Below are 26,596 nucleotides of genomic sequence, written 5' to 3' on the forward strand. Positions count from 1 at the left end.
ATAATGGAATTTTGATTCAGTTATTAAACAGAGAATTGATGGAAAACTCTCCTCTCTTTCCTACTCAAAATAATATGTCCAGATGAATAGCTGTGCCCTGTAAAATGTAATTATTTGGCATATTTGGTATTTGAAAATGTTCTAGTACAAGAGCCAAATCCATGACAATTTAAATTAAATTTTCCATATATTTGAGCATTTTACCTATCTTAGGATTGAAAATTTTTTAATGCTTAAAAATCTGAATACTCTGGTTTAATGTGAACAGCAAGAAACTTTTTCATGGAGGATACAAGGTTTGCTGTAGGGTTTCTGTTGGTATTTTGAGAACAGCATAATAGTTCTTATTAATATGTTTTGGATACGCAGAATGAAATAAGATTCTAGCAGACTCTGTTAGTGAATGAATTGTGGAGGCAAGAATGTTGTTGAGCTCTCAGAGTAAGGTAAATATATTTACTGTTTCTCTTCACAGGGGGGGTGAGAACCAAGCACTATCCTGTGTAGCATCACTTTGCATTTGAAGCTCATTTCCGAGAAGGACAATTTTTTATTTTATTTTTGAAACAGAAGTCTCCCTCAGTCTTATGCTTCCCTTCCCATGATTATTAGAACAGATTAGATCTTTTTGTGTTCTTAATTTCACATTGGTCAGCTTTTGAAATATGATTTTTTTCTATGTCAGAACTGGTTGTGTGCTAGCATAACTTACTGTTAGAACTCAGTAAGCTGTACCTGAAATGTCTTAGGCTTTTTGAAAAAATACAAAAAAAGCGATGGCAGTGTACATTTCTACGCATTGTTTTCCACCAATTTCTCTTACAGTACTCTTTGATGTGTAAATTTCAAACTACAAATACTGGACTGCATCTAAGTCATGAGTTATTCTTGTGGGTTAGAAGCTTCTCTTGCTTTTTGAAATATCCACTGTATTTGTTTGATGGTGATGTGAGAGACAAGAAACAACTTCTTTTGCTCTTGCATTTCAGGTTTAAAAGAAGCCATGGGAGCATCAGGAGGACAGTGGGTGTATGTTAGTGATGCCCATGTTCAGATGGTTCCAGAATCAAGAGTACTAAACGCACAAGCATATCTACTTTTTTATGAAAGATTATTACTATAATTCTCAACAGTTTAATTTAAAAGATGGTAGTGGTTATTTAGTTTATCTTATTTAAAGCTGCAGTGGTAAGAGTACCTGTAAATATTGTGCCTTTATCTTGTAGAGAATTTACCATGTTGACTCTGAAGTTCAGTCAAGCTGTTATAAATATCTGAATGGTTCTCTAAAAGTACACACTTTGCCAAACATTTAAAATTCCTGGATTCATTAAAATACAGTACCATTAGAATGTAAGATGATGTCCTATCCTACTGAGGTCTATGGAAAGTTTGTTCTAGATTTTAATAAAGATAAGCTTTCACCATAGTTCTAGAACAGTTGAGAATAAAAATGCTGATAGCGTTAAGTGCCTGGATTTGCTGATGTACAATAACAATATAAAGTATTTAAACTTTTTGTGATCTAGTCCAGATCCTTCCTGTCACTGGGTTGGATGTCAGCTGTTAAGATTTCTGCAAACAAGAACCTGTCAAATCATGTTTCTTCCACATGTAGTAATGGGAAAGCACAGTGTTTCCAGAACGGATTAACAACAGCCGTCTCTGGGTAATGCTGGAGTGCACTTTCCTGATAGAGCTGGGAACAGATGGGGAAAACACAGCTTCTGCAAAGTGACAGTGAACCCTCAGATGATACCCAGTACCCTACCCTTTCAGCTGTCTCCAACTGGCACTGGTATAACAATGTACTCCTGTTTTAATATAAATATATACTTGGTGTGCGCATATATATATCCTCTGACATATATATACACACACACACACACACGTGTGTATGTATAGATATATGCACACCATAAATCCATCAATATATATTGTAATTTTGCCTTCTAGGAAAGAGAATTGCAAATAATTCAATTTTCAGCTTCATAATTATGACAATGTACAGCATATAAGCTCGTGTATGAATATGTATAGGGTTTAAGTGTAACTGGGTAATTCTGTTACTTTTGGTTTCAAACATGAATCTGTTTATCTGTTCCTGAATACTTTTCTCACAGGAGTAATAAACTATACATTATTTTTGCACTGTGTGTGTGAGTTGGACAGTAAATGATGACTTTTGCCCTCTGATACATGTCTGGACTTCCCTTTGTCATCAGTGGAGGACAGCAGGTGTCTGTGTGGCAGAACTTGTTTCTGTATCCTGTTTGCCTGCCCTGTTTTGAGTTGTTACTCTTTTGGTAATTTCTCATTTCCAACCCAGAGAGTAATAGATGCATTTTAAGGTCAAAATCTGATGACTGCTTTGAAGCTATGCGGTAATTCATTTGTTTAATAAGCAGTTACTTAAATACAAATTATTTCTGTAACAGTTAAATCCTGTCCAGCTTGCTCTTTGGTAGAGAAAAGGCTATGTTTATTTCTGCTTACTATTTTCATTTATGGAAATGTTTTTTGGTGAAAAAACATTCTGCCCCTATTACTGTCTCTACCACATGCTGTCATACCTACTTGCATGTCTTTCCTATTCCCTAGTTCTGTTTCAGAGCTTCATCCCACCTGCATTCACACTTTTGCATAAGAAAATAGCAAAACCTGCCATAGTTGCATTTGCTCGAACTGCTGAGGTATATTTTATAGCCACATTACTTGTACGTACTTGTGCAGGCACTAAGGATTGTTAGGCCATACAACTGATGATTGATTGTCATAACAGAGTCAGCCCCTAGTCACACAGGATTTTATTTTCCAAATGAAAACTCCTCTGTTTAGGTCAAAATTAGGGTGTGCATTTTGGCCAATGCAATAACTTTTTCCCTCTCCAGATTAAAATTGTCTTGATCTACCCAAAAGTAGTAAAACTCAGAGAAACCAAGCAGTCAGCTTTAGCCATCTGTATTCCAACTAAACACATCTTACCCTGAGTCTACACTAAGAAAGAAAGAAAGAAAATAATCATGTTTAGACTAGAGTTGGTTAAAATATGTTAATTCTCTTTTACCTCCTTATCTTCCCATACCCTTCATCCACCTACACACACCTTCCCCCTCTGTATATAACTGATCAAAACTCAGAATTAGTTTTGGGCTAGAATCACAGCAAATACCAACTAAGTTTCACTTCTGTGACACAATCTCGCTAGGAGACTGCAGATGGAGTGTTTTTGATCCACCTTAAAGCAGACAGACTGACTAGATGAGGCCTGAAGTTCCTTGTTTGGCTGACTTCTGTAACACTACTGAACTTAAGCACCTATATTAATCTCCTACTTTCTAGCCTAGAACTACCTCCCTGGAGTACAAAACTAGGAGAGAAACAGAACAAGGTTCTTAACGTATATATTTTCTTAATTTTAATGCTATTTTCAGGAAACTCCTGAGGTGGTCTTCACTTCTTTTGAACTGGAGTTCACACGCTGTTTGGACTGCTGAAATCTTCCCAAGCAGACATACTGACCAGGATGCCATGGGAGATGCTGGCGGGATTATTTCCTCATTAACAGCCAGGGAACATTTCCTTGCTATTAAGGTGTTTTATAGAACATGGAGAGCATACGGCATGAAAAAAAGCTAAAACGCCTTTATCCGAGATAGCCATCACTGTTGCTCCTGCATGAGGCTTCCTGAGTTGAAATAAAAAGCAGTGTTAGCAGCAACTCCAGTAAGCTGAGAGTCAGGAACAGGTATGAAAATATTAGAGAAGAAAACATTCTCTAAAAATGAAGGCAACAAGTGATGTCATCTGTGATTCTGTGATGTAGACTGAAGAATTGATGACTAATGCGAGATGTCACACAATTTTAGATGCAAGTCACACGGAGTGTGTCCTTCAAGACATGGCAGGGGGTGTGTGTGGCAAAATTTGGCTCCAAAGCGATTGTACATAAATATACATTCTGAAGACCTGTTATAGTTCCTTATCAGGAATTGCAAGAGAAGGTCAGGGTGTTCCAGGAAAACAGGTGTGTACATCCTGTATTTGCTAAAATGTTAAACATGATTCTAGAGGCTATTTGCAGAGTCTAGAAACTCTTAGTTTCCTGATGCGTGCACGCTATTGACAGCCTATGGGTTTTCAGAATTTAACTGAAGGGTTCGAAAGTTTAAGACTCTCCTTAAAAATATCTTCTGTTACCAGACCAAAAAATCTTTTTGGGCCTACAGCATCTACTCTTCACAGAGCTACACCATACTTTGTTGGGTTTTTGTTTGGTTTGTGTTTTTTTGGGGGGGGGGAGGGGGGTGGTGGTTGTTTTTTTTTTTTCAGAGAAAGTGCAGTAGCCTGCTGCTTAATTTGGAATAGCTTAGAAACATCTTTGTCTTTGTCCCACCCTTCTCTTCTCACAAGGGCACCACTGTTTTCTTCATCAGGCTGATCTATTCTTTATGTTTTGGGGTCTCCATAAGCCTCTGTCAATCCTTTCCTTTCATCGATCCTTAACCATAACATAATGTTTCCCCATCCCATCGCTTGCGTTCCATGAACTAGCAAAACTCCTACTGGAAGAGCTACTGTGACTATAGTCTTGCCTACAGATGGCAATACAGGTATCTGAGAAAAACAGTGACTCTCGAGCAGCTCTCTGCTGACCAGTCACAAGACAGTGCCCTTAAAACAATGAGAACGAAAGCAAACCAAGTAGTTCCTCACTCTTCAGTAAGTAAACCTAAGTTACGATTTGCATATGGACAACTGGAACCCCCTACAAAAGTTTCCCCAGAGCAGAAGCATCAACAAAGACGGCTGTATCAGCTAAGGAGTTAGTCCAGATATAGTCTTTCTCCTCAGAAAGAACTTTGTTAACTTTGAGTTTATATACTATTTATGCAAAATATGGCAAAAAGTGATGGGGAGAAGATTTATTATACAAACCTATCTACACCAATACATGTACAGACATCATGTCTGTATAAGCCTGTTCTCCTAAGAGAGGGCTACAAATACTTTGTGGTGAAGGAAAAACAAACCAACCAACCAACCCTAAACTTCTCTGCCCAAAATGTACGCACTGCAATCGTCTTTGTTTAGAAAATGAAATCCGTGCAGCCTGCCAAACTTTCCTCGCCTGTTCCCATCTGCACCCTCTGTGCATATCTATGAAGTGCTCTTACTTAAGGATTTCAAGTGGTAGCAGGTGAGAGTGGTTTAGAAATTCATTAAAAGGCTGAAATGTCTTAACTTCACCATTTGCTCCTCTGTGGACTTCTTTTTTATACTAACACAAACTGAATCATAGAGATGTGAAATGAATGCATCTGCATTCTCAAATTAACCTATTATAAAAATCATACTTGAACATATTAGTAACAAACTAAGATTTGGAAAGGAACAATTTCTTGAGGAGAAACTTGAAGATGTATTAAAATGAGGACAAGAAGCATATGAATATAACTCATGTTAGCAAAAATTAGCAAATCCAATTTTAATTAAAAAGTGGCAGCATACTTCACAAAACAGCTTTACAGCAGCCCTGGTTAAACAAAAATTTGATTTCCTCAGTTTTCATCAGTTGGAAACTTTTTTGCTGTGCCCTGTACACATTTATGCATTTGTACAGATTTATATATCTATGTGAAAGAGATGCCACTAATTTTCAGTAGAACCATTTCAGTCTAATTATTTTAGAATGGATTATTTTTGCTTCTGTATCTATTTACTATGTCTTAGGATGTCATTTTGCCAGCTGTTTCAGCTGTTTGTACCTCTCCTGTTGGTGTATAAATAAACTGCAGAAACAGTGAAGTGACGATTCAAAATCTATTTTTTTTTGTAAACTGAGATTATATATTTTGTGTCTGTTAGTGCAAGTCAAAACACTTTCTTTGTACAACATTATACAAAAAAATCTAAGTGAATTTATTTGTTATAATAATTGCAATGCATTGTAACTACTTTAAAGCTACTTGGTATACATTCAATTTCTATAAAGTTGTAAATATTTCTGTTTTCATTGGTATTAGCAGAAAAACTATTTCTTAGTGTCAAGGATGTTTCTTGCACTTACACAAAAGACAATCCAAGTAATCAAAAAAACCTGTTGCTAAGTCCAAAATACTTGTGAGCAATAAATCAAGCATGATAAACGCCTCACCTTGTTTTCATTCACTTTTTTCATGTTTGAACTAATACTCTTTACTCTACATGTATTTAAATAACAAATAATATTTTTAGAATTTTACTACAGTACTGATGTATTGTCCACTTTATTTGTAGATTTCTAATTCAAAAATTTATGAAGTAAACAGGGCCTTAAACACAGACTGTATTTAAAAAACAAACAAAAATCTGATCAGTTTTCCAATCTATCCTAAGTAAAGCACAAGTTTCTCAGAATAAAGCTGCCATTTATCTTCTATTCATCTTTACATCTATGGTGTATATTATTTGACAAATGTATAAATAAAACATCCAACCATTTGGAAAGCTATATTGTTTAAATATAGCCTGTATGTTATACAGTTGAGTTCACAAAGCTTCCAATTTTTTCCAGCTGGAGAATATTTTTTCCTTTCATCTTGTGTCCCAACTTGGAAGAGCCACCCAGAGATGAGTCCATATCCTTGAACACTTAAACTACATCACTTCTTTCCCTCTGCCTTAAAATCTGTGGCATAGGTCATAGATGAAGAGACAGTTTGTTCCCTTTTCAAGAACCGAGTTCTGTAATTCTGTGATAAGACCAGGACCAAGAGTGGGTCTCCCTCACATCCCCAGTTTCAGCAGTAACTTAAAGCGTAAGTACCACTTCAGGTTTCCAGCTGTGCATCAGTCAACGCTGGACAGACTTGAAGCTTCCAGAACACTTCTGTCCATGGAAAGTGTTCATGGTTCAGCCACTGCGACACAAAAAGGTAAAGGTCTAGGACACTTCAGTTAACAGTAATATGTAGCATAAGTGGCACCAACAACTGTTACAATGAAAACTATTACATGAAGTAAATCACAAGTTTCTTGAAGCTTTCAATTTTCTATAGATTTACAAATAATAATTTTTTCTGTTATGCCATGTGCATATTTAAATTACTTTATCCAATGACCAAAGAGATTATGGATGCTTTAGGCACTTACAACGGATTACACTAAAGGAAGGAAAGGAAGTGATCACAGCGGTTAGTAATGTGCTAGCTAATGAAAACCTCCGTTCCACAAAAAGCAACGCAACCACTAAGTCCCTGCCTACAGAATCAACCCGGATGTTGATACAAGAGCTATTTACCAAGGATGATTTTGGTTGTTTTTCATACATTAAAATACAATGACATCTTCAAGGTAAATCTCATGATAACTTAAAAGTTCATTTGGATATTCTGAATAAACTACTCAAAGAATTGTCCTGCTCCACGAATGCTCTAGATATGCACTCACTGACCCTTCTTAGCATGCCGACACCCTGCACTTGTGCAACATGTAAGTTACTTACATATTTCAATACAGTAGCGTTGCCCAGAGTTACATCCACTTAATGAAGTAGCTTTATATACCTCTTCATGGAGGCTCCGCCCTCCCTCCGCACTGGAGCCCGTGATTACACTCTCTGACTACCAGTTGCCTGTGGAGGCCACAGAGCTCATGAGCTTCCCATGGGTCTCCCCACATCAACGCACGCCGGCGAGGAGGTGAATCCCGGTTGCTCCCCACCGCTCCCAGCTGCGCTCCAGCCCCGCGACGCCCCGGGGAGAGGCCTCGGGGCGGTCCCGGGGCGTCCTGCGCTGATAAGGTGATGTGGGCCAGCCCGGCGGGGCCTCGACGGCGGCACACGGCGGCCGGGCCAGGCCAGGCGGGGGGTCACTGCCGGCGGGGGTCTCGCTTCCCGCGCAGGGGGAGGCCGCGCAGCCCCGCCTTCCTCCCCCGCCGCGGCTGCCATGGAAAGTGGCGAGCGGTAGGAACTTGTGTGGCTGCCCACAGTAAAGATGGCGGCGGGCGGCGGGGCGTCACGCGCGGGGCCGACCAGCCGCTTCCCGCCGAGGGAGGGGAAGGGAGGCACCGCCAGCCCTTAGCAAAGATGGCGGCAAGAGGCGTTCGCGTGTGCCAGGCAAGGGTCACCAGCGTGACGAGTTTTACTTCCGGGTGAGCGCCAGTAGGCGCCATATTGTCTTGTTCGTGAAGACGAGGAGCGAAAGAGGGGAGAAAGCGGCCGCGGAGCGGTAGCAGCGGCATCGCCTGCGGCGGGAGGCGGGGGAGAGTGTAAGTAGCGGGGCAGGCTGCGCTCGCCAGCGCTCCCGGGGTCGGCGGGTGTCGAGCTGACCCGATCTTCCCCTTCGCTCCTCCTCCTCCTCCTCCTCCTCCTCCTCCCGCCAAGCCGAGCCGGGAGGCGCTGGAGGGTGCCCGCGCCGTGGCGGCAGCTCCTCGCCGGGCGTGAGGAGCTGGCGGCGCCGCGCCGCCCCGAGCGGAAACCGCCGGCCTGGACGAGAAGGGACGACTCGAGCTCCTCGCCCTCCCCCGCCGCCCGGCTGGCCCGCTGCGCATGCGCGGCAGGGGGACGAGGGGCGGCCGGCGCCGGGGAGCCCTCGGGACCCCGTCCCGCCCAGCACGCATGCGCCGCCGCCCCGACGGGGATCCCCGGGGGCCGCCGGGGACGGGTCCCGTTACTGGCCGGGGGCCACGGGGCCGCCCGGCGTTGCCTCTGCCGGGATGAAGCCCCCTCGGGTGACGGGGAGAGGCCCGCGGGGGGAGCGCGCAGCTGGCCCCGGCCTTGTCCAAGGAACATTGCTCGTTGCCGGTAACGCAACGCCCCTCGGTGCGCGGGGGAGAACGTCTGCTTAGTGAGCCGCTAACCTGGTGAGGGACCAGCACCTGCACCAGGAGTGGGTAGTTGACTGCCAGCAGCCTGGCTCCTGCAGGTGAAATCTGGAATATTTGCGCTGTTTCCTGGGGTTCGTGGGTATTCTTATGAGTTCGTTCCACTGGAGGGCTCCAGGGAACTAAAATCGACAATATCGTCACACGCAGCAACATTTGTGAGATACCTTAACCTGGTTCTCTAGCTTGGAAAATGCAGGATGTTTCTAAATTGGCCCTTAAACAGACCGCAGGTTTGCAAGCCTTTTTGCGTTAAGCACTTACCCAGACAGATTCTCAGTGCTTTTTGAGACAATCCCACAAAGTTCAGTGTTGAACTAAATTTGGATGGGATGTGCTAGGCTTTACAGTTAAGGATGGGGCCACGAAGATGACCAGGGATCTGGAGCACCTCACCTCTGAAGAGAGGCTGAGAGAGTTGGGGTTGTTCAGCCTGGAGAAGAGAAGGCTTCAGGGAGACCTTATAGCAGCCTTCCAGTACCTGAAGGGGGCCTACAGGAAAGCTGGAGAGGGACTTGTTACCAGGGCCTGTAGTAACAGGACAAGAGGCAATGGTTTTCATCTGAAAGAGGGTAGATTTAGACTGGACATAAGGAAGAAATTTTTTACAGTGAGGATGGTGAGACAGTGGAACAGGTTTCCCACAGAAGTTGTGGATTGCCCCATCATTGGAAGTGTTCAAGACCAGGTTGGACAGGGCTTTGAGGAACCTAGTCTGGTGCAAGACGTCCCTGCCCATGGCAGGGGAGTTGGACTAGATGGTCTTTGAAGGATGCTTCCAACCCAAACCATTGGATGATGCTATGCTGTGTTACTCCAGCTGAAATTCACCAAGTTTCTGAAACAGATTACAGAGTATTCAGCCACCTTGGTTGTTGTTAATTTCTTTTGTTACAGTCATACCTGTAAATGTTTGTGTGCAAACTATCTTTATTGAAAGAGATGGGATACAGGGAGCAATGAATGCTCTAAAGGATTCGTTTTAAGGCAAAGGGTCAGCCACCTCTTAAAGATGAGGAATGATTGTCTTCAAAGCTTAAGGCGTGTCTAGCAGCAGACAATATTCAAGCATCATTTTACAAAGACAGGGTTACAAAGAACAGTCCAGTCCAGCTGAATAGCTGTATCGTGTGTAGGAGTAAGAAACCCCTTTCAAACTCTAAAGTCAGGCCGCGCAGAGAGATGGTGCCTCTCAAGGAGGTGACAGATGCTGCGGCTCCCCCTGATTGTAGAACACAGGGGGAACTGGGAGCCTCGGTTTTGTCCAGGGACAAGTCGCTGGCATTACTGACAATTCAGTGGCAAATCAGAAGACAAGCTGCTGATTTTTAATTTGTCTGGGGCAGCAGCAAAGCTTGTGTCATCTCTGCAGTTATGCCATTGTGAGATTTCCTGTATTGTCTTTGTCACATGTGACGTGCAAACTCCTGCTCTGAAAGAGCAGTTTCTCCACTTTCAGGCTCAAGAGGTATTGCAGGGCTTAAGAGTCCACAAATTTAGCACAGTTCCACAAATTTTTAGTGGACAACTCGCCATATAACCTGTAGAGGTAGAGAGGAGTCGTAACCGTGTTTGATTTTCAGTGAGGTGCAGGATTGTGCAAAGATATTATGGAGACAGGAGTGTCCAGTGTCCCTTCTTTTCGTGACTGAGTGTCCTGGTTTGGCCCAAACCAGGCCAATTAGTCTTAGAGAAACCAAGGTCACTGCTAAATTCCTCACTGCTTATGAGTGAAGAGCCGAAGGGGGGTCGCACCTGCAGGGAGGAGCAGACAGGGCAGGTGACCCAAGATTGACCAACGAGGTATTCCATCCCATACACGTCATTCTCACTTTCCTATTTATCACTAACCCACTGCCTCCTGGAGGTGGGGCCCAGGAGGGAGGGGCCCTCCTGTCTCCCACTGATTGGTACCAGCTTTGCCAATTCTCCAGTTAAAAGCCTGCAGGTGTGATGGCAGGGGAGGTACTGCATTTTCCCCTCTGCCCGTGCTGGGGGGAGCAACTCTGCCTGAGGAGGATTTCCAAGCTCTTGATCTTGGTTTTGTATATATTTGTATATATTTGATTATTTCTATTATTATTATTATACTCTTTTTCATTACTATAGTTTATTAAAACTGTTTTAACTTTCCAACCCGTAAGTCTCTCTCCCTTTTCCCTTTCCCTTAGGGTGGGTGGGGAGGGTTAACAGAGAGCATCTGCCACCAGGTTAATAGCTGGCCCAGCTTTAAACCGTGACACTGAGGTACATGATGATTGTAAGTCTGCCTTTGGCAACCAGTAATACTGTGGGTAGGTTTTATTAGACGTTCTTACTTTCATCACTAGCTGATCTTTCTTCCTTAAGTGATAACTGTATTTATCATTGAGGGTAATACCTGCTCATGAGCAGTGAGGAATAGTTGCTTGTTTATTTAGTTATTGGTACTATTAATTTTTTGTGCAAAGCATGTTCATCAAGGAGGAAGCTGCAGATGGACAGTTCACTTCAGAAAAAAAATAATGCTGTGTTACATGGCTAATTGAAAATCTAGCATCAGGTCTTCTAGTGGAAATAAGTGCAAAAAATAATCAGATCAGCCTTGCCCCTGCCCCCCAAACCCAATAGATTTTTGACTCAAACTACTTAAGTTACTGTGATGTTTCTGTGATAGTGAATGTTTTAGCAGTGGTTTTGGTGCTTTATGATAATCAAAAGCATGTGTCTATCCTTACGTCTTCAAAATACAAAAAATAAGCAAATGTCACCTGAGTTGCCAATATCCAGTCCTTTTGTTCTTTTAAAAGGGTTGTCTTCAGCTCAGTGAGTATGTAGATTTAAGTTTAAAATAACAGACTTTGGAAGCTACACTGCTTGAATGACTCAATGAAGAAGTTTTCAGAGAACTTTTTTTTTTTTTTAATTTGGCCTTTGTTCAGCCTACTTCATCTTGGTAGCCCTGTAAATATTAGTCAGACATGCTGACGTGTGAACCAGGTTCTGGAAAACTTTGTAGATACTGAACAAGCCATTTTCTTCAGTTCTTTTTCTGGTTCTGTATTTTGGATCTTGGTTATGCATTTGGAAAGCCTCTATTCTTCAATAGAGAAGAAAGAATAGTTCTGATGTTAAAAAATGCAGCAGAATAACTGAAGTTGACTTCCAGCGTTCTAGTGATAAACAGCTGTAAATGGCCTGGAAGAATTTTATACATTTTTTGACTGGACATCTTGCTAACAGATCCCAGCAGGCACATTGGTGTAGCTTCTGGTTCTCAGGAAGAGAAAAGATACACAATATCTGGGCATCAGATACCTTAGGGTGATGCCGTAGGTGATGTAGAGAAGTCCTTGGCCAACTAAAAGTGGAATGGGTGAAACAGAGTAGCAGTCAAGATAGTTATTTTAACTTTTTTTTTTCTGATTTATTGCAAACTTAACTCACCCCATAAATGTTTCATTTTCTAATCCGCAGCTGAGAATAATGTAGTAGTAAATATTTGTTTTCCCAAATAAAATGGAAGCTTGTATGTTTTTGTCTGAGTGATGGTATGCAATTGTTCTGAGTGAATGTGTGTCTGCGGCCCTTCTGTAGTAACTCCTAGAGTTCGTTCCTACGTGGGTGCGTAGGGTGCAGCGCTCTTCCATACTTCCAGATCCTTTCAGCTGCAGAGGTTTTCTGACTTATGTGGGTCTCCCACATTAAGATCACCAGCTGATGATTCTTGTGGTACCCTTCCTGCATTAAATTTTTCTTCTTGGTGGAGGGGCTCCTCTGGGTGTGTGAGGCCATTTTTCCTTTGTATCTCTCTTTTTCAGTCATACCTGATGTGTACAGATTCTTACAGTAAAGTATTCTTTATTCCAGTGACACAGTCGTGGAAGAAGTGCTCAGTTTACATTTCCTTCCAGTTTGGAGCACACTGAGACAGATATTCTTGGAGTTTGTACAGTCTGTGTCCTTTATGGACTTTGGACTCCAGCTTGTCTGGATGTCAGTAATACCATGGATGAGCTGCTCTATGTAATTCCTTGGAAGAAATGCATGAACTGGTGGGGTCGTATCCCTAGAATATTTATCCACTAGTCCTTCCAGCCTCATCAGTGATGTGTATGCTATCATGACGCTGATGAAGCAATAGCATAGTGGGAGGAAGCAGGAGGGGGAAACAGCTCCCAAGCAACACTGTTCAGCTTGAACTCTTGGTGGCATTGGTCGGATTTTACTAACTGCTTTGCTGCAGGTGTTGTGAATGTATGGTTAAATTTATCCTGTTTGCAACTGAACGGTTCCACAAAATTCATTATGGAAATTCACCATAAACCTCCAGTCACTGTGCTAAAACTTCAGAGTCAATATCAGCTACCTTGAATGAAAGGAACAGACCCTACATTAGAACAAGGTGGTCACCCAAAAGGTCAAGAGATTAGGCTGTCGATTTCAAGGACCTCTGCTTCTGAGATGTCTCCATTTTCCTTTAGGTCCATCTCCAGAGTCTAAGCCTATATGTGACAGAGAAGCTCTGCCCAGAGAGGATGTGGTGCTTTTGAGATCCCTCTCAAGGTGTGACGTGGATGACTCCCTGCAGCCCAGGAATTCCGCAAAAAGCATCAAACAGAGGCTGATGTACCTATTCTGCTTGTGTTCTCTTGAGCTCATGACAAAAGATTACCTAGCTAATGACATTGATTATTTAATATTAATTTGTTTCAAAAACAGTACTGCAGTTTATTACAAACCAGGACCCCTACCTCTTGGGCTCCTTCCCTTCAGCTACTCTGTAGACCTAAAGATAGTCAAAAAGTCATGGCTGCAATGGCAGGTTATCTTAGAGGATATCGAACATCTGTTTTTTACCTAGGTATCTGACCGATGAGTGGAATATCAAAAAGAGTGTGTTGTCTTTAAACCCTGGGGTCCAAAGTCTAGCTGTGTAGGGGTTCTCAAAGTATGCATGACGCCTGCAGTTTCAGCTTCGTTTATTTAGATAATGGATTCTTATTTGCTAAAATGCAGTGCCTGTTTGGAAGGCCTGCAAAACAAGATCTTTAGTCACCAGAAGAACTTCTGCAGCTATGTATTAGAGCTCAGATTGCACGTAAAACTTGTCAGGCCATCCCACGTCACATATGGACCTGCTGTTCAGGGATGATGAGTAACGTTACCAGAAAGGTGATGCAACAGTCTCTGTTCTGCATCAGAAAGCACTTGATTATTGGCTCTGGCTCTGTAGGTTCTGGAATCATCTGTCACTAGTCTACCTGTCTATAGGGTTGAACAAACCAGACTGCTAGCTTGTGTCCTGGAGGTCTGGTCAAATGATGTTGATGTCTGATGTAGGAGTTCCTAACCTTGATCTCTTCAGCTTGTGACACAGCAGAAGGTGCCTGCTACTTTCCTCCTAGGGACAGCCTGAGTCCTAGTCTGTCTCATGATTTCTTGGAGTTGAGGTAATCTTGCTTCTAGCAAGTATCCTATTTAATTTCATCTTCCAAAGAATACTTGTTTTTCATTGCCAAGATATTTCACAAATTTCCTGGGACAAGCTGTTCAGAACCTCCAGGTCTCTTCTGCCAACACTGTTGATGTGTAAGGTGTTCTGCATAGTTTGGATGCTGTGTAACACTCATATTGGGGAAAAGCATATTGTCACAATGATGGGAGGTTCTTAGAAGGAGCAAGAAAGAGTCCACTAGATGTACTCATCTGGCCAGCTGGGTGTGGTTAGTTATCTTCCTGATGCTCTTCTGGAGCTGAACTAACTTTGTAAGGCTCTGTGCCTCCTCTTGTCTTGGACTATCTGCATGAAGTGGAGCAATTCAGATTATCCGTTAGCTCTATTAAATTTTATTTAGGGGCAGGTCTTGCTTATCTTTCCAGGGGAGATTTCTTGATTTTTTTTTTTTCAGTTCTGCTGCAGCCAATATCGTAAGGCATGTAAGGAAGATAGCATCTCCAGGATGACAAGTGGGCTTTGTCTTTTGATGTTCGCAGGAGTGAGCCTCACTCCCTAAGACTGCTCCTCTCCATTGTTGAGAGGTCTAAGCAGTTATCTCTGCACAAGCACTGTTGAACTGGATAACAGATTTTATAAGCTTACACTATGAAACTGCCGAGGTAGAGTTGTCCGAGGAATCTGAGCGAGTCCGTTAGAGCTAAAGTTTTATTGGTGGCCTTGTCTAAAAAAAGGGGCCCATCTGACATCAGTGGGCAACTAACTACAAGGGCCTTCACAAAGCACTGTGCCGTTGGGAAATCGTCAGGAAACCATGCTCTACTTGACAGGGTGGCATTCCTGTCGCTGTGAAGGTCTGTAATTTGCTTCGAGGTAACTGTGTTTTCTTGGGAGTGCTGTGGGGGAGTCTCCCAGAGTTAAAGGTGAGCATATGAATTGTCACTCAAAACTCTGGTTACTGGTAAGTAGCTTCTAATTGTATACTGTTGAGTGTGTGGTGTCTGGACAAATCATACAACCATATTGGAAAATACCTTACTTTGTGGACAAATAGGCAGGTCGAAGGAGATGCCTTTTTTCCCTAAAAGAGCATGTTAACACTGAGGTGTAGTCTATAGCTGAGATGCACATCACAATTGAGGAGTGGAAAGGTGCCTTTTAAAATATTTGTTCTTTCTCTGTCTTAACCTAGCTTTTTGTTGAGTAAAATAGTAAAGTATAGTAGAGAGTTTGACACCAACTTCACATTTTTCTCGGTGCTATTGGCTTTCAGAGGTTACTGTCTGCTGGGGATCAAGGTAAGTCCTATCAATGCCACTATGTCAGCTTTTATCGCCAGCCAGGGAGCTTTCATGAGCAATCCTCAAAGGTGGCACATTTTAGTACCAGTAATTTGCTACAATAAAACTCAGCAGATCTGCCTTTGAATAAAGTACCAGTAGGTCCAGCCTTTGAATAGGAATTTTTTTTTTGTTTTTAAACATACAACAGAGCATATTTCAGAACATGTCTGCTCTTAAAAACTCTAGGAAAATTTTGAGATATCACATTAACTTTTCATAATCTGTTAAGTACATGTAACTGAAATTAAATGTGAATTGACAGGGTGTTTTTCCCATGTGACTATGTTTCTGTATAAAACAAAAAGAATCCTGAATTGGCTTCTGTTTCTTCATTGGTAAACAGATTTTTAATAGATGCAGGTTCCTGTTCTGTGATCTGACATCAGGGAACAGTTCTTGAAGCACCAATAAATGTTCTTTTGTTTATTGGTGTTTGCTAGAGAGAGAGAAGGCAGAAGGGCTATATGCAATTGAATTGGAGGGTAGAACAGCTAAGTAAAGAACCTTGACCCATCATAAGGAAGGGTAGTATCTGCGTTTTCTTTTGCAAGGAGGTGCCTGTAAAATGGATCAATTCTTTGAACCTGTTTGCTTTTCAAAACCTGCTGTATGCACTGGTGACATTGGAACCAGAATGTCTTAATGACTTTTCAGTTGATGTACCCCTCTGTTAGTAAGTAAGCGTCTTGCTAATGTTTTAGTTTAGTAGATTTTAGCCAGTATTCGTATTTCCCCCCCTTTCAGTGGAAAATAAAGCTTGTTTCAATGCAATTTGGATGCTTTGTTGTGTATTTGGCCTTGTGTCAACTAGTGGGAAGTAGGCTTAGAGCTGTCAGTTGTGTTAGGTGAAGCCTCTTTCTTTCAGGTGATGCTGATTTGGGAACTTTGTAAGAAATTAAAACTCATTTATAATTCATGTGGCAGCATCCTAAGTTAGTTTTGGCAATGCAGATTTTAATTAGGTGGGAGAAGATTTTGATTCTCTTTTCTCCATTACTACTTGATATGTCTCAGGAAAATAACGTTTGCTTCTTGTCACATACATTAGTACTAGAGGTGTCAGCTGTTTCAAGCCTTTAAGTTACTGATGTGATGGGGGAGAGGCATTGTTTGTTGGGTTTGGGTTTGGTTCCTGCCCCCCCACCCCGTATTGGAGGTGAATCACTTGCAGTAAATTTAAAATTAATGAGAACAAGCTACATTTTCTTCGCTGTGTTTTGTGAGTTCTTCTAGAAGTAGTTTGTGCCCTTTCCATTTTATGGCACTGAGGTTCAAAAGTGTTTTGGTGACTTTCACATCTGGTTTGTTCGTTATTGTAAGACTTGTCTTGATCTGCTTTTATTTTTGACATCTTTAAAATAGTATCACTAGCAAAGGAAAATGTCAGTGATGTCTGATGGGACAATATTGAGATTCTGTTGAAAAGTTCTTATATACTCTTCTCAGTAAAGTTTCACAAACAGTATACAAAGTTACATTACTTTTATGTAAAAGAGAGTAACATCAAATAGCCTACATGCATGTAATTTAATAGATGTGTCTGTATATAAGATTTATTTAGTTATCTTTTAGAATATGATAACTTAAAATGAAGAGCTACAGCCAGTTTGCTTGCCTCTGAAACTTAAAAGCAGATGAAACCATTAAACGCTACAGTGCTCAGCAAACATTTTTTGGAGACAATAAACCACCTTTAAATGCCTGTAGCTTCCCTGTAGGAAGTGAGAAGATTTTAATTTAAGCACCTTTTTGTTGTTTACTTTATACCAGTTAGTGAAAACTTGAAAAAGTGCAGGAAATGAAGCAGGGAGCAAAAAAGCAGGACAGTCTGTTTCTCAGAAAGTGATGGTGTCTTGCTGTCTCAGGTCACCATATAGATGGAGGCCTTAGAACAAACCTCTTCTGTTCACTGGCTGTGAATAACGCATATTAAAATACGTTATTTAATTTTCAATACTATAAGAATCTGAATACATGTGGTCTTCTCTTTTAGCCAGTATATCTTACAGTTAGTTTTAGAAACATTTTAAGATGCTAATTTTGTTTCTTCCATATCCAGTTCCTGTTTCTATGAAAAAAATAGCACAACAACAAAGACAAGTTGAAATAAATAGAAAATTAGAAATAGTTTTGGCTAATTTTCACATGATATTTAAAAAAGAGCTTCTGCATACACAGTTTTACACAGTTGTTCCTGTCTTGTCATACTGTTGTGCATCAAAATAGAAGTCAACTTCATGTCTTGACCTCTTGCTTTGCACTTCCCCACCTGATTTCTCTCCCCAGAATAGCAATAATAAGGTGAAATAATCTCTCTGGGGAAAGTTGAAGACTCTAGGCGTTCTTATATTGCAGAGTGATGGAGAAGCAGCTATGTATGCCAACAACTAAAACCCAGCTGGGTTTTTTACTCTGGCCCTGAAGCCAGCTGGCACTGAATGAACATCTCTGACCTTCCAAACCAGAACGGACACGTCCTAACTGCCTGCTGGGTGCCCAGTCCGTGCTGACACCTGAAACATGCTTGGGAGCAGCCCAGAGGAGTGCTGGGTGGCCTGGGTCTGTGCTGCTCTCTGATGGGGAGGTGGTGGAGTCCTTCGGCACCGCTTCCCTTAGGAGTGCGGACTTGCTCTCGGCGTCCTATGGCATGATAACTTGCTGAGAGGGAAGCCAGGAGGGGAACGAATGCTGCTGCTGCTGCCTAAAGTCACTGCCTGTCTTCTGTGTCTCTTGGTCGCCTTTTCAGATGCCAGTCGATACAGCTGCAGAATAATTTATCTCCCCCACAAAAAAAGTTGAATTGATTTCTTTGAACACCTAGTAAAATAGTAAGGTAGTTGCTGTCTCGGGGGCAGGTTATACAGAGCAGATCTGAAGGCATTTGTTACCGTAGACCGTCTTACGCTCCAAACTAGTGCTTGAGTTTGTCCGTAGTGAGGATCAAGGCCTGAAAATAAAGAAGAAAAGGCTAGAGTACTAAACGTCCTTTTCAGTGCGGAATCTATGAGAAACAGGTAACTGAGAAGCATTTTAACAGGTACAAAAGTTTATTACAAGATAATTGTGTTAGCTGGAGCATGTAAAAAAAATCCGGAATGTCCAAGATTTTAGGAAGAAATGTAGCCAGGCCAGTAAAAATAAATCTCATGTGATCCTGTCAAGTAAAAACTGTGTGTAGGAGGTTCCAATTCAGTTGAATTTGTAGAGGTGTTCTTAGTATTGCTACACCTCCATCAGAGAAATTGATATTTCTTTAACTGTTTGAAAATTTGATTTTTTTTGGCATTCAGTTACATGGAAACCCACCTTTTACATTATTGGTGGAACAATTTAATCTTCTAAATCTTTTGCTGAGTTTGTTTTAGTGAAATTTCACAAATCTTTTCCAAAGTATTATGTATTTAGGTAAAAAGTGGTACAAGAATTCCTGAAATGTGTTTTTATCACAGCTGGAAATGGAGGGAGTGGCACCGTGAGGCTGTGCAGTGCTTTGAAGGCTAGTGGTTGTCTTGAACCAAAATTGTTACAACTTTGTTTTAAGATGTAAACAAGTTTATTTTGACAAACAAAAGAATTTGGATTCTGGATGGAAGGATGAACTGAGGGGAGGAAGAAACAGTTACTTACTTTTTTCTTACTTTAGGGGGAAAATAGTATGTGAGGTTACTTCTTCATACTTAGTGTATGAAGTATGTATATATGAATACTTGGAGAGCTAGGTATGGCAGGGCTAGCTGTAACGTTGCATTAGGTGCATTATTAGCCACTCTTATACTCAAGTGGTGTAAGAAAGTTAATTTCCTGGGTACAGATCAACATGTAAAATAAAAAAAAAAAAAAGGACAGAAAAAAGGACACTGTCTTCACCCACTAAAGGTTTGAATATCATAAAGGTATCATTGAAATGGAAAAAAACCCATACTTAATTTGGCAAGAAAAGACAACGGAAATAGTAAAGTAGGTTTTGCCCTATACTACCCCCCGTTCCCAAAGTTGATCTGGTCTTGTTTAAAGCCCCCCAAAAAAGGCATTTGCAACTGAATTTTTCTGAGCCATACATGTGCAATTTTTGTATTGGCTTGAATGTAAGTGGTTTCAAAACAAAGGTGATCTACAGTTTTTCAGATTAAAAATAAAATTTGACAGAAGTATGCAAAATACAAGCTTGCATTCATCTCTGCATGACCCAACGCCCCACGATGCTACGTACAGGTTTTTTTTTGTTGCGCATTTTTGTAGGGTGATGCTCTCTTCCTATGCAGTCATGCAATTATTTGTGTGAATGTGTAAGCACCAAGCACGAGATCTCTTTGCAAGCAGGATCCACTCTAATTGCTCTTCTTCTCTCTGCTGAAAACCGGTCTGTCTGTGGGGCTGCGTGCGTCCCGCTGGGTAAGAGCGGCTGGGGTTCTGTTCCTGGCTGGCCACCCGAGGGGCACTCGAGGGGTTTCCTCTGAAGTGGACAGGCTGCATTCATCTATTCTGTATCGCACTTGGCTGCAAGCCACAACTAGGTCTCATGTTCTGCTCCTGTGACCTCAGGGAATGGATTTTTCTCTGTTTCTTTTAAGTTGGGGAGTGTTTGAAACAGCCTACACGGGTGATGTTTTTATAGCATGAAATCAAGGGTTGTGTGTTGAATGGTGTGATATATATTCATTGGGAGTGGAAAGCCTGTTGTGAAGTTGTTAACACACTGGGTAGGACACAGGGAGTCACACTCAGTGTGGTCTTACCTGTACTGGTGTTGGGAACAGTTCCCTGGAGTGGAGTGTTCCCAAAACTGTGCCCAGGCTTTATCTTCTGAAGAGCTGTTTGGAGCAGCATAGGTGGCCGCTCTCTCATCCTCCGTGTGTAGGTTCGGTGTACGCAGGAGGTACAGATGAGCGGAAGGGACTGGTGTGCCATGACAGGCATACATACCTGGTAGATTGCTGTGCCTCATCACATCCTTGCAAAGCTGGTCCTGGAGCTTTGCTTAAAGCACGTTGTGGGGCTCCCATGCAATCAGGTCCAAGGGCTGCTGCTACCTGCTCAGTGAGGGTATGCAACGCAGCACTGAAAAACACTTCTCGTGATTTGAAGGGACCCTGTGGTAAATGTGCAGTTATGCAGTGATATTTTTTTCTTTCTCAGATTTGAAGACGTATATTATTTAGAAATTATAATGAGCCTGTACAATGCATAAAATGCATGTGGACACCATCTTGTACCTGTGCAGTTCTCCAGTGCAATCGTTAATGATGTGTTTTGCCATTCGGTGACTTTCCTTTGTCTCGCTTAACAGCCTTGCATGACACTTGTATAGAAAAATACACATCTTTTCCCTAAGAAGCAGGCGAGGATATCGTTTAAGTAATGTCTTTTATACTCTGACTTACTTTAAATTGCATTTATTGTCAGATGCTTTTTTGTCTTACAAACTTGTCATGTCTCTCCTTGAACGTCATTTTGTAGTTAATTTCTTTGCAAAAATACAGAGAAGGCATACTAGTCTGCTGAAATCTTACAGTAGTATTTTCAGATATTACTCTAAAGGATGAACCGTTTCCTCCAGCTTAAAATATTAAGCCAGCATTGCTTCAGCTTGCTTTGCAAGGCTTAACTATATCTGCAGTTATGTAAGTTTCAGTTATGTGATATTTCATGGGCATCTATTTAAACATACAACTATTATTTTTAGTTGAAATATAGACTATATAAAGACTTAAAAGATGTGGGATCAAGGTGGACAACCTTGGCAGCAATGGCCTTTGAACCAACAGCAGTGGATGCAGTCATTTCAGCACCAGCAAGATCCAAGTAAGTATATAGAAAGCTTTGTGGATTCATTTTTTTTAAATCTGTTGTCATTTGAATTTTTGAATCTTTATTACAAAGCATGACTGATAGTTGCTTTTTTTGTAGCTGCTCTCAAGGTAACACATTTATGATGCTTTTCTGAACAACTAGAAAAAATATAAAGCATGCATCAATTCCAAATATTTTGACATAGTTAATATTTAATATGCAAAATACAGGCAAGCAACCTGAGTTATCCTGGACAAATCATCAACATTCTGCTAGTCGTACAGATCAACATTTAGAGCTCATGTACTTTTTACAGAATCTGTATCCCTGTCAGTTCTTTAGCCAAGCTGAATAATTTATTTGAGAAAATCTGTTTTTTGTTCAGTGCCTGTGTGGCAGAAGTACTAATGCAGATGTATACACAGAAAAACTCTCACTGAAAGATTACTGTGTTATTTGTTTTAGGTTACAGCAGTGATGAACATGATCTGTTGTTTGGATTTTTTTTCCCCACCAAAAAAAAATAATTTAAAGAATAGAACATAATTTACCTTAAATTGAGAGTGAGGTTACAACAATTCTAAGTATCAAGAGAAACACAGAAATGGATGAAGAGTGGAGGAGTGTATTTGAAACTTGGGCAGAGTGATCAGGCACACTGGTTTTATGTTGCTTTGTGTCACTTCAATTTCTGTAACTTTACTAGAGAGATTTCTTGACTTCATAATGAGCAGAAGACATACTAGTGTCTTCATCTGAGAGTGCAATTTATTTACCTACTGGTAGGAATGGTAGTAAAGAAAAAAATGGGGAGAGAGAGCTGTAACATAAAATAGCATTCCAGAAATCAGGGGTTATACAAAGAGTATACATTGCAAAATGTAGTTTTCTAACTATGTATATTTCTTACACTTGAATCTTCATGAATTAGAATTTAAGGCTATATATATTTCTTTGACATCAAAATTAGTTCATTTACCAAAAGAAGTGTATTATTACCACCCATTTGGTGCTAATGTGAACCTAAAATAATCTACCTTATGGCATTTTGAACATATGCAGAGAAACTCTACTTCAGCAAGTGTGTACACTTTGATGTTTGCTTTCAGTTTGTTTTAGTGTACACTGCAAATAAGTTTTAAAGGTGCTCATGGTACTTGCTGAAGTTAAACATTGCCCATTTCTCTTGAGCAATGAGACATGTAATTGAGAAACAGTGTTAAACTTCAGACATGTGAATACTAAACTTTTAAATTTCCTCTGTTTATTTTAGGCCAGATTGACTGGGCTGCATTAGCTCAAGCATGGATTGCTCAGCGAGAAGCCTCAGGGCAGCAGAGTGTAGTGGAACAACAAGGAATGATGCCAAACGGACAGGATGTTTCAGGAATAGAGTCTGGTCCAAACAACCATAATAATTTTCAGGGGGATCCCAACTTCAACAGAATGTGGCAGCCAGGTTTGTTTTCCTTTCCATTAATTCCCTTTTTTTCATGTAATGAAATTTTATTTTTGTTAGACATTTGTGGGTGTGAATATGCCCTGTCCCTCAGGTTTCAAGAAGCAGAACTACCAGTAGCACCAACTAATTAACTGAGTATTACAGCTGCTACGTTTCAGCCAAGTGTTCCACAAAATGGGTAACAGTAGAGACACAAAGGTGTGGTAACACAATTTATCTATATAAAATAAATAAATTGGTTTTATAATATACACGTGCAAAAGATTTCTTCTGTCCCTGAATGTTGTAGAAAGATTAAGTGTGAATTGCAGATATATATTTATTTTCCTGGATCTTATTCTTACATCTTATATGTTTTGTTGCTTATCCCACTTCACTAGGAACAGCAGCACTGAAGGCAATAGGATGCCTCAGAACTAAAGAGCCTCTGTTGCCCTCTTCTGTAGTGTAATACCTGCTTCTGGCGTGATCTTGACATGTAGAATGAGTTCACAATATAACTAGCAGATGCTGCCTTAAAATTCTGTGTGTAAAATATGTTTTTATTATATATTTCATATACTTAGTGTTTGCCCTTTTTGACTTGCATATCTGATTGTCATCTGTGTAATTTTTCAGTTCTCATAAGTTAAAGTTGGTTGAACGTTTCTGTTAGTATCGATTATTTGCAGTTCTTTATAACTTCCTCAAGACTTCTGTTTTGTCCAAAAATTCATTTTCTTTTTAAAACTTCATAAAATAACACTGGCAATAGCATGGGGTAGAGATTGGGTATTTTCTGCTAAGAATTTTTCTGAAGTTGTATCCTGAAAGTCTTCCAAAAGGTTTGTTACGTCACCACAGTATAATGCAATTTGAAATGTCTAAGGTAGGTAGTAAGGCTGCGTGCATGCCTTCTGTTGCCCCAGTGAAGACTGCATTTCATGCTTGATTCTGTTAATGATTGAAAGAGTAACACCTCCAGTTTTCACTGTGACTATTCAAATTTGTCCAAGTGCAATGTTTAATAAAAGTAGGCTTGAAATGTCCCTGGCAGTTATTACAAGTGCATAACAAAAGGGAGGTAGGCATCAGGTTTCACTTAAGTTTAACCTACCTGCCCTGGGCTATAAGTTATTGTAGTCACATGTAAGAATTTTAACTTTACTATGTGGCAGTGTGTAAAGTGTATTCTAGCTGTATTTCTGTATTGTAAATAGAGGTTTTCACAGAAATACTGCGTCATTGTTGGACAAGTTTGTTTTTCATATGATCCTGTGGTGATGAGCTCTTCCTCCTATGCTTTTTCATCTGTGAGGTGAAAGAGAATAATATCTTAAGTGGTAGTTTTTGCAAATAGTCACAGAATGGTAGAAGTGAGGAGGACATTTTGCTGATAATTATAAATGTTAGGAGCCCAAGTTCACCCAGAAAATGCAGAACAGGGAACATCTTAGATCTAGGAGTGAGAAGAATGCAACACCTTTTGTTAACGGGAAACAATGTGCCAATGCATTTTGTTATCATTGGGTGTATCATTCAAATAATATGCTGGTTTCCTGTTTTTTCGGGACACTGATAAAGACCATGCTGATGCAGATATGACCCAGCTTCCCTTAATTTAGGCATGTCATTCTTAATGAGTAAAAGTAGTCACAGCAGACAAACTAAATCATAGCACGCACGGTTAGCCAAAGTTCTCTTCACTTATTTACTCTGTTTCCACAAAGCTTCATCTTTCTCCTTTTCCTTCCAAGTTTCTTTTTGGATCCAAAAGTCCTTTATGTGCTGCTAATAAAAAAGCAAAATGGGAATCTGAAAAAGAACTGTGTGACTATCAGACAATTCATTTTGGAAGGCATTTGTGTTCCACGAGTGAAAACAGGGTCTGTTGTATGCAACTTGTAAGCTTTCAAGTCAGTTGACTTGAAGCAAACTGGGCATTTAAATAGTGTCAAATGTTAACATATACATTTATGAACAATAACTCTTGTAAGCTGTACTTAAAGGATAAAGGATTCTGTCCCTTAGAATACTTTAAATGTATTGACTATAGAAAAAGATTTGATGACTCAGGTAAACATGACCTACCAGGATGACAGTGAGAGTTAAAGGAGAGATACAGTCTTTGAACATACAAAAAAAAAAAAAAGAATAACCAAGTAGAAAAGCTACATTAACCCTTTTTAGTTGCTACAGTAGTGGATCCAATTGTGATGCAATTGGGAAGGACAGTAAAAATTAGAAAAATGGGAAGAATTATTAAAGGACTGGATGGAAGGCAGGAGTTAACCTGAGAGGCTAGGTATTAATTTTGTTACTGGTGAAAGTTACAAGGTACTTCTGCCACAGTCTATAAATATCTGCATAGTGGACATAATTTTTAGACTGATTTCCTAAGAAGACAAAGCTTGTGGCCACATGAGCTATTAATTCATTCCTTAAACCCTTTTCACTCTGTTAGACAGTTGTAACTTATATTTGAGGGCTTATGACTGTAGCGTGTGCTGGGACCTGTGCTAGATATTGGAGAATCCAGGGAATCATCCATTATCAAGACATAAGACTTTGGAAAGCAGGTTTCAGTGATTCTGCTGCTTGCAAAACCATTTGCTTTCCATAATAGGTCTTTTAAGTCTGTTTAAAGGAATAAAATAGCTCATAACTTTGAAAGTTGAAACAACATAGAAATAGAGAAGTAGGAGCAGTTCCTTAACAGTTTACACAATTTGTAAGTGCTATGGTGGATCAGTATCACTGGAAATTTATAAAAACAAATTTGAACTGTGTCTGTCCAGTTCTGCCCCCTCCATGTTTTAGTACAGATATTTGTATTTCCTTCATTTAGTTGAAGAAATTATTGAGACAGTATAATACAGTCTGTAGATTGATGATTCTTCATAACTTTCTCATCTGTGTTGCTTTGAGGAACCTTGTGATAAATACAAGAACACTGAGTGATTGGTGACTTGTACAAATCGTGCTAACTTGGTATTGAATTGTATTCTAAATCCTAAACAGAATGGGGAATGCCTCACCAACCCCCTCACCCACCTCCAGATCAGCAGTGGATGGCTTCAACACCAGGTCAAATGGAAGTTGTTCCTCCATCTGAAGACAGCAACAGTCAGGACAGTGGGGAATTTGCTTCTGACAACAGGCATATATTTAACCAGAACAATCACAACTTTGGGGGACCTCCTGATAACTTTGCAATGGGGCCAGTGAACCAGTTTGACTATCAGGTGAAACATATTTGTTGCTTTAATATTGTAGAAGTGCAGAGTTCCTTCCGTGGATGTGTTCCTCTAATATCATCTAGCGGCGACTTTCATTCTTCAGTTCTACAAACATCTACAGAATCTGTTATCTGCTAAGATACATTTTTACCAAATACTTTACAGAAGAGACTTTAGAGTTTTCAGTTCTGTTCTGAGGCCAAAGGTTTTTTTTTTTTCTATACTAGTAATGAGAAGTGGCTGTTGTCTGCAATATTAAAATGAATCAGTGTTCCAGTATATAAATTAACATTATGTAGTTTTGTGTTTTGTTTTTTTCTTTTTAAAAAAAGAGGAGGAAAAAAAATAAAAGTTTGGAAGTAGATACTTAAATACACTAGATAATGTACCATAGGGAACAGTCCTGTATTTGCAGGGAGATAGACTGGATGATCCATTGATCTTTTCCATATCTATCTACTGTGACTCTTTGAATAAACAA

At 40.4% G+C, this 26,596-nt stretch overlaps 2 protein-coding genes and 1 long non-coding RNA gene across 7 annotated transcripts in view; 2 read left to right on the forward strand and 1 right to left on the reverse strand.

Moving 5' to 3' along the window:
* USP45 (ubiquitin specific peptidase 45) overlaps positions 1–2,156 on the forward strand; it is a 55,664-nt gene extending 53,508 nt beyond the window's left edge. For all 4 annotated transcript variants that reach the window (XM_068413604.1, XM_068413594.1, XM_068413618.1 and 1 more), the window contains one exon: positions 990–2,156. In XM_068413604.1, the coding sequence (XP_068269705.1) occupies positions 990–1,123 (134 nt within the window). In that variant the 3' untranslated portion in view covers positions 1,124–2,156. The remainder of the gene's footprint in view (positions 1–989) is intronic.
* A 3,302-nt stretch (positions 2,157–5,458) lies between these two features.
* On the reverse strand, positions 5,459–7,940 carry LOC137670680 (uncharacterized). The gene is made up of 2 exons (XR_011049330.1): positions 7,487–7,940; positions 5,459–6,902 (listed from the first exon to the last, which is right to left on the reverse strand). It is a non-coding gene; the product is annotated as an uncharacterized lncRNA (long non-coding RNA).
* A 203-nt stretch (positions 7,941–8,143) lies between these two features.
* Positions 8,144–26,596, forward strand: part of PNISR (PNN interacting serine and arginine rich protein) — a 30,882-nt gene continuing 12,429 nt past the window's right edge. For both annotated transcript variants that reach the window (XR_011049190.1, XM_068412226.1), the window contains exons 1-4: positions 8,144–8,250; positions 21,329–21,447; positions 22,709–22,894; positions 25,898–26,121. Coding sequence is in view for 1 of the 2 variants with exons in the window: in XM_068412226.1 (XP_068268327.1) it covers positions 21,360–21,447; positions 22,709–22,894; positions 25,898–26,121 (498 nt within the window). In the remaining variant the exon portion in view is untranslated. The remainder of the gene's footprint in view (positions 8,251–21,328; positions 21,448–22,708; positions 22,895–25,897; positions 26,122–26,596) is intronic.

This window comes from Nyctibius grandis, chromosome 1 (assembly GCF_013368605.1).
Source record: "Nyctibius grandis isolate bNycGra1 chromosome 1, bNycGra1.pri, whole genome shotgun sequence".
Classification (NCBI taxonomy): Eukaryota; Metazoa; Chordata; class Aves; order Nyctibiiformes; family Nyctibiidae; genus Nyctibius; species Nyctibius grandis.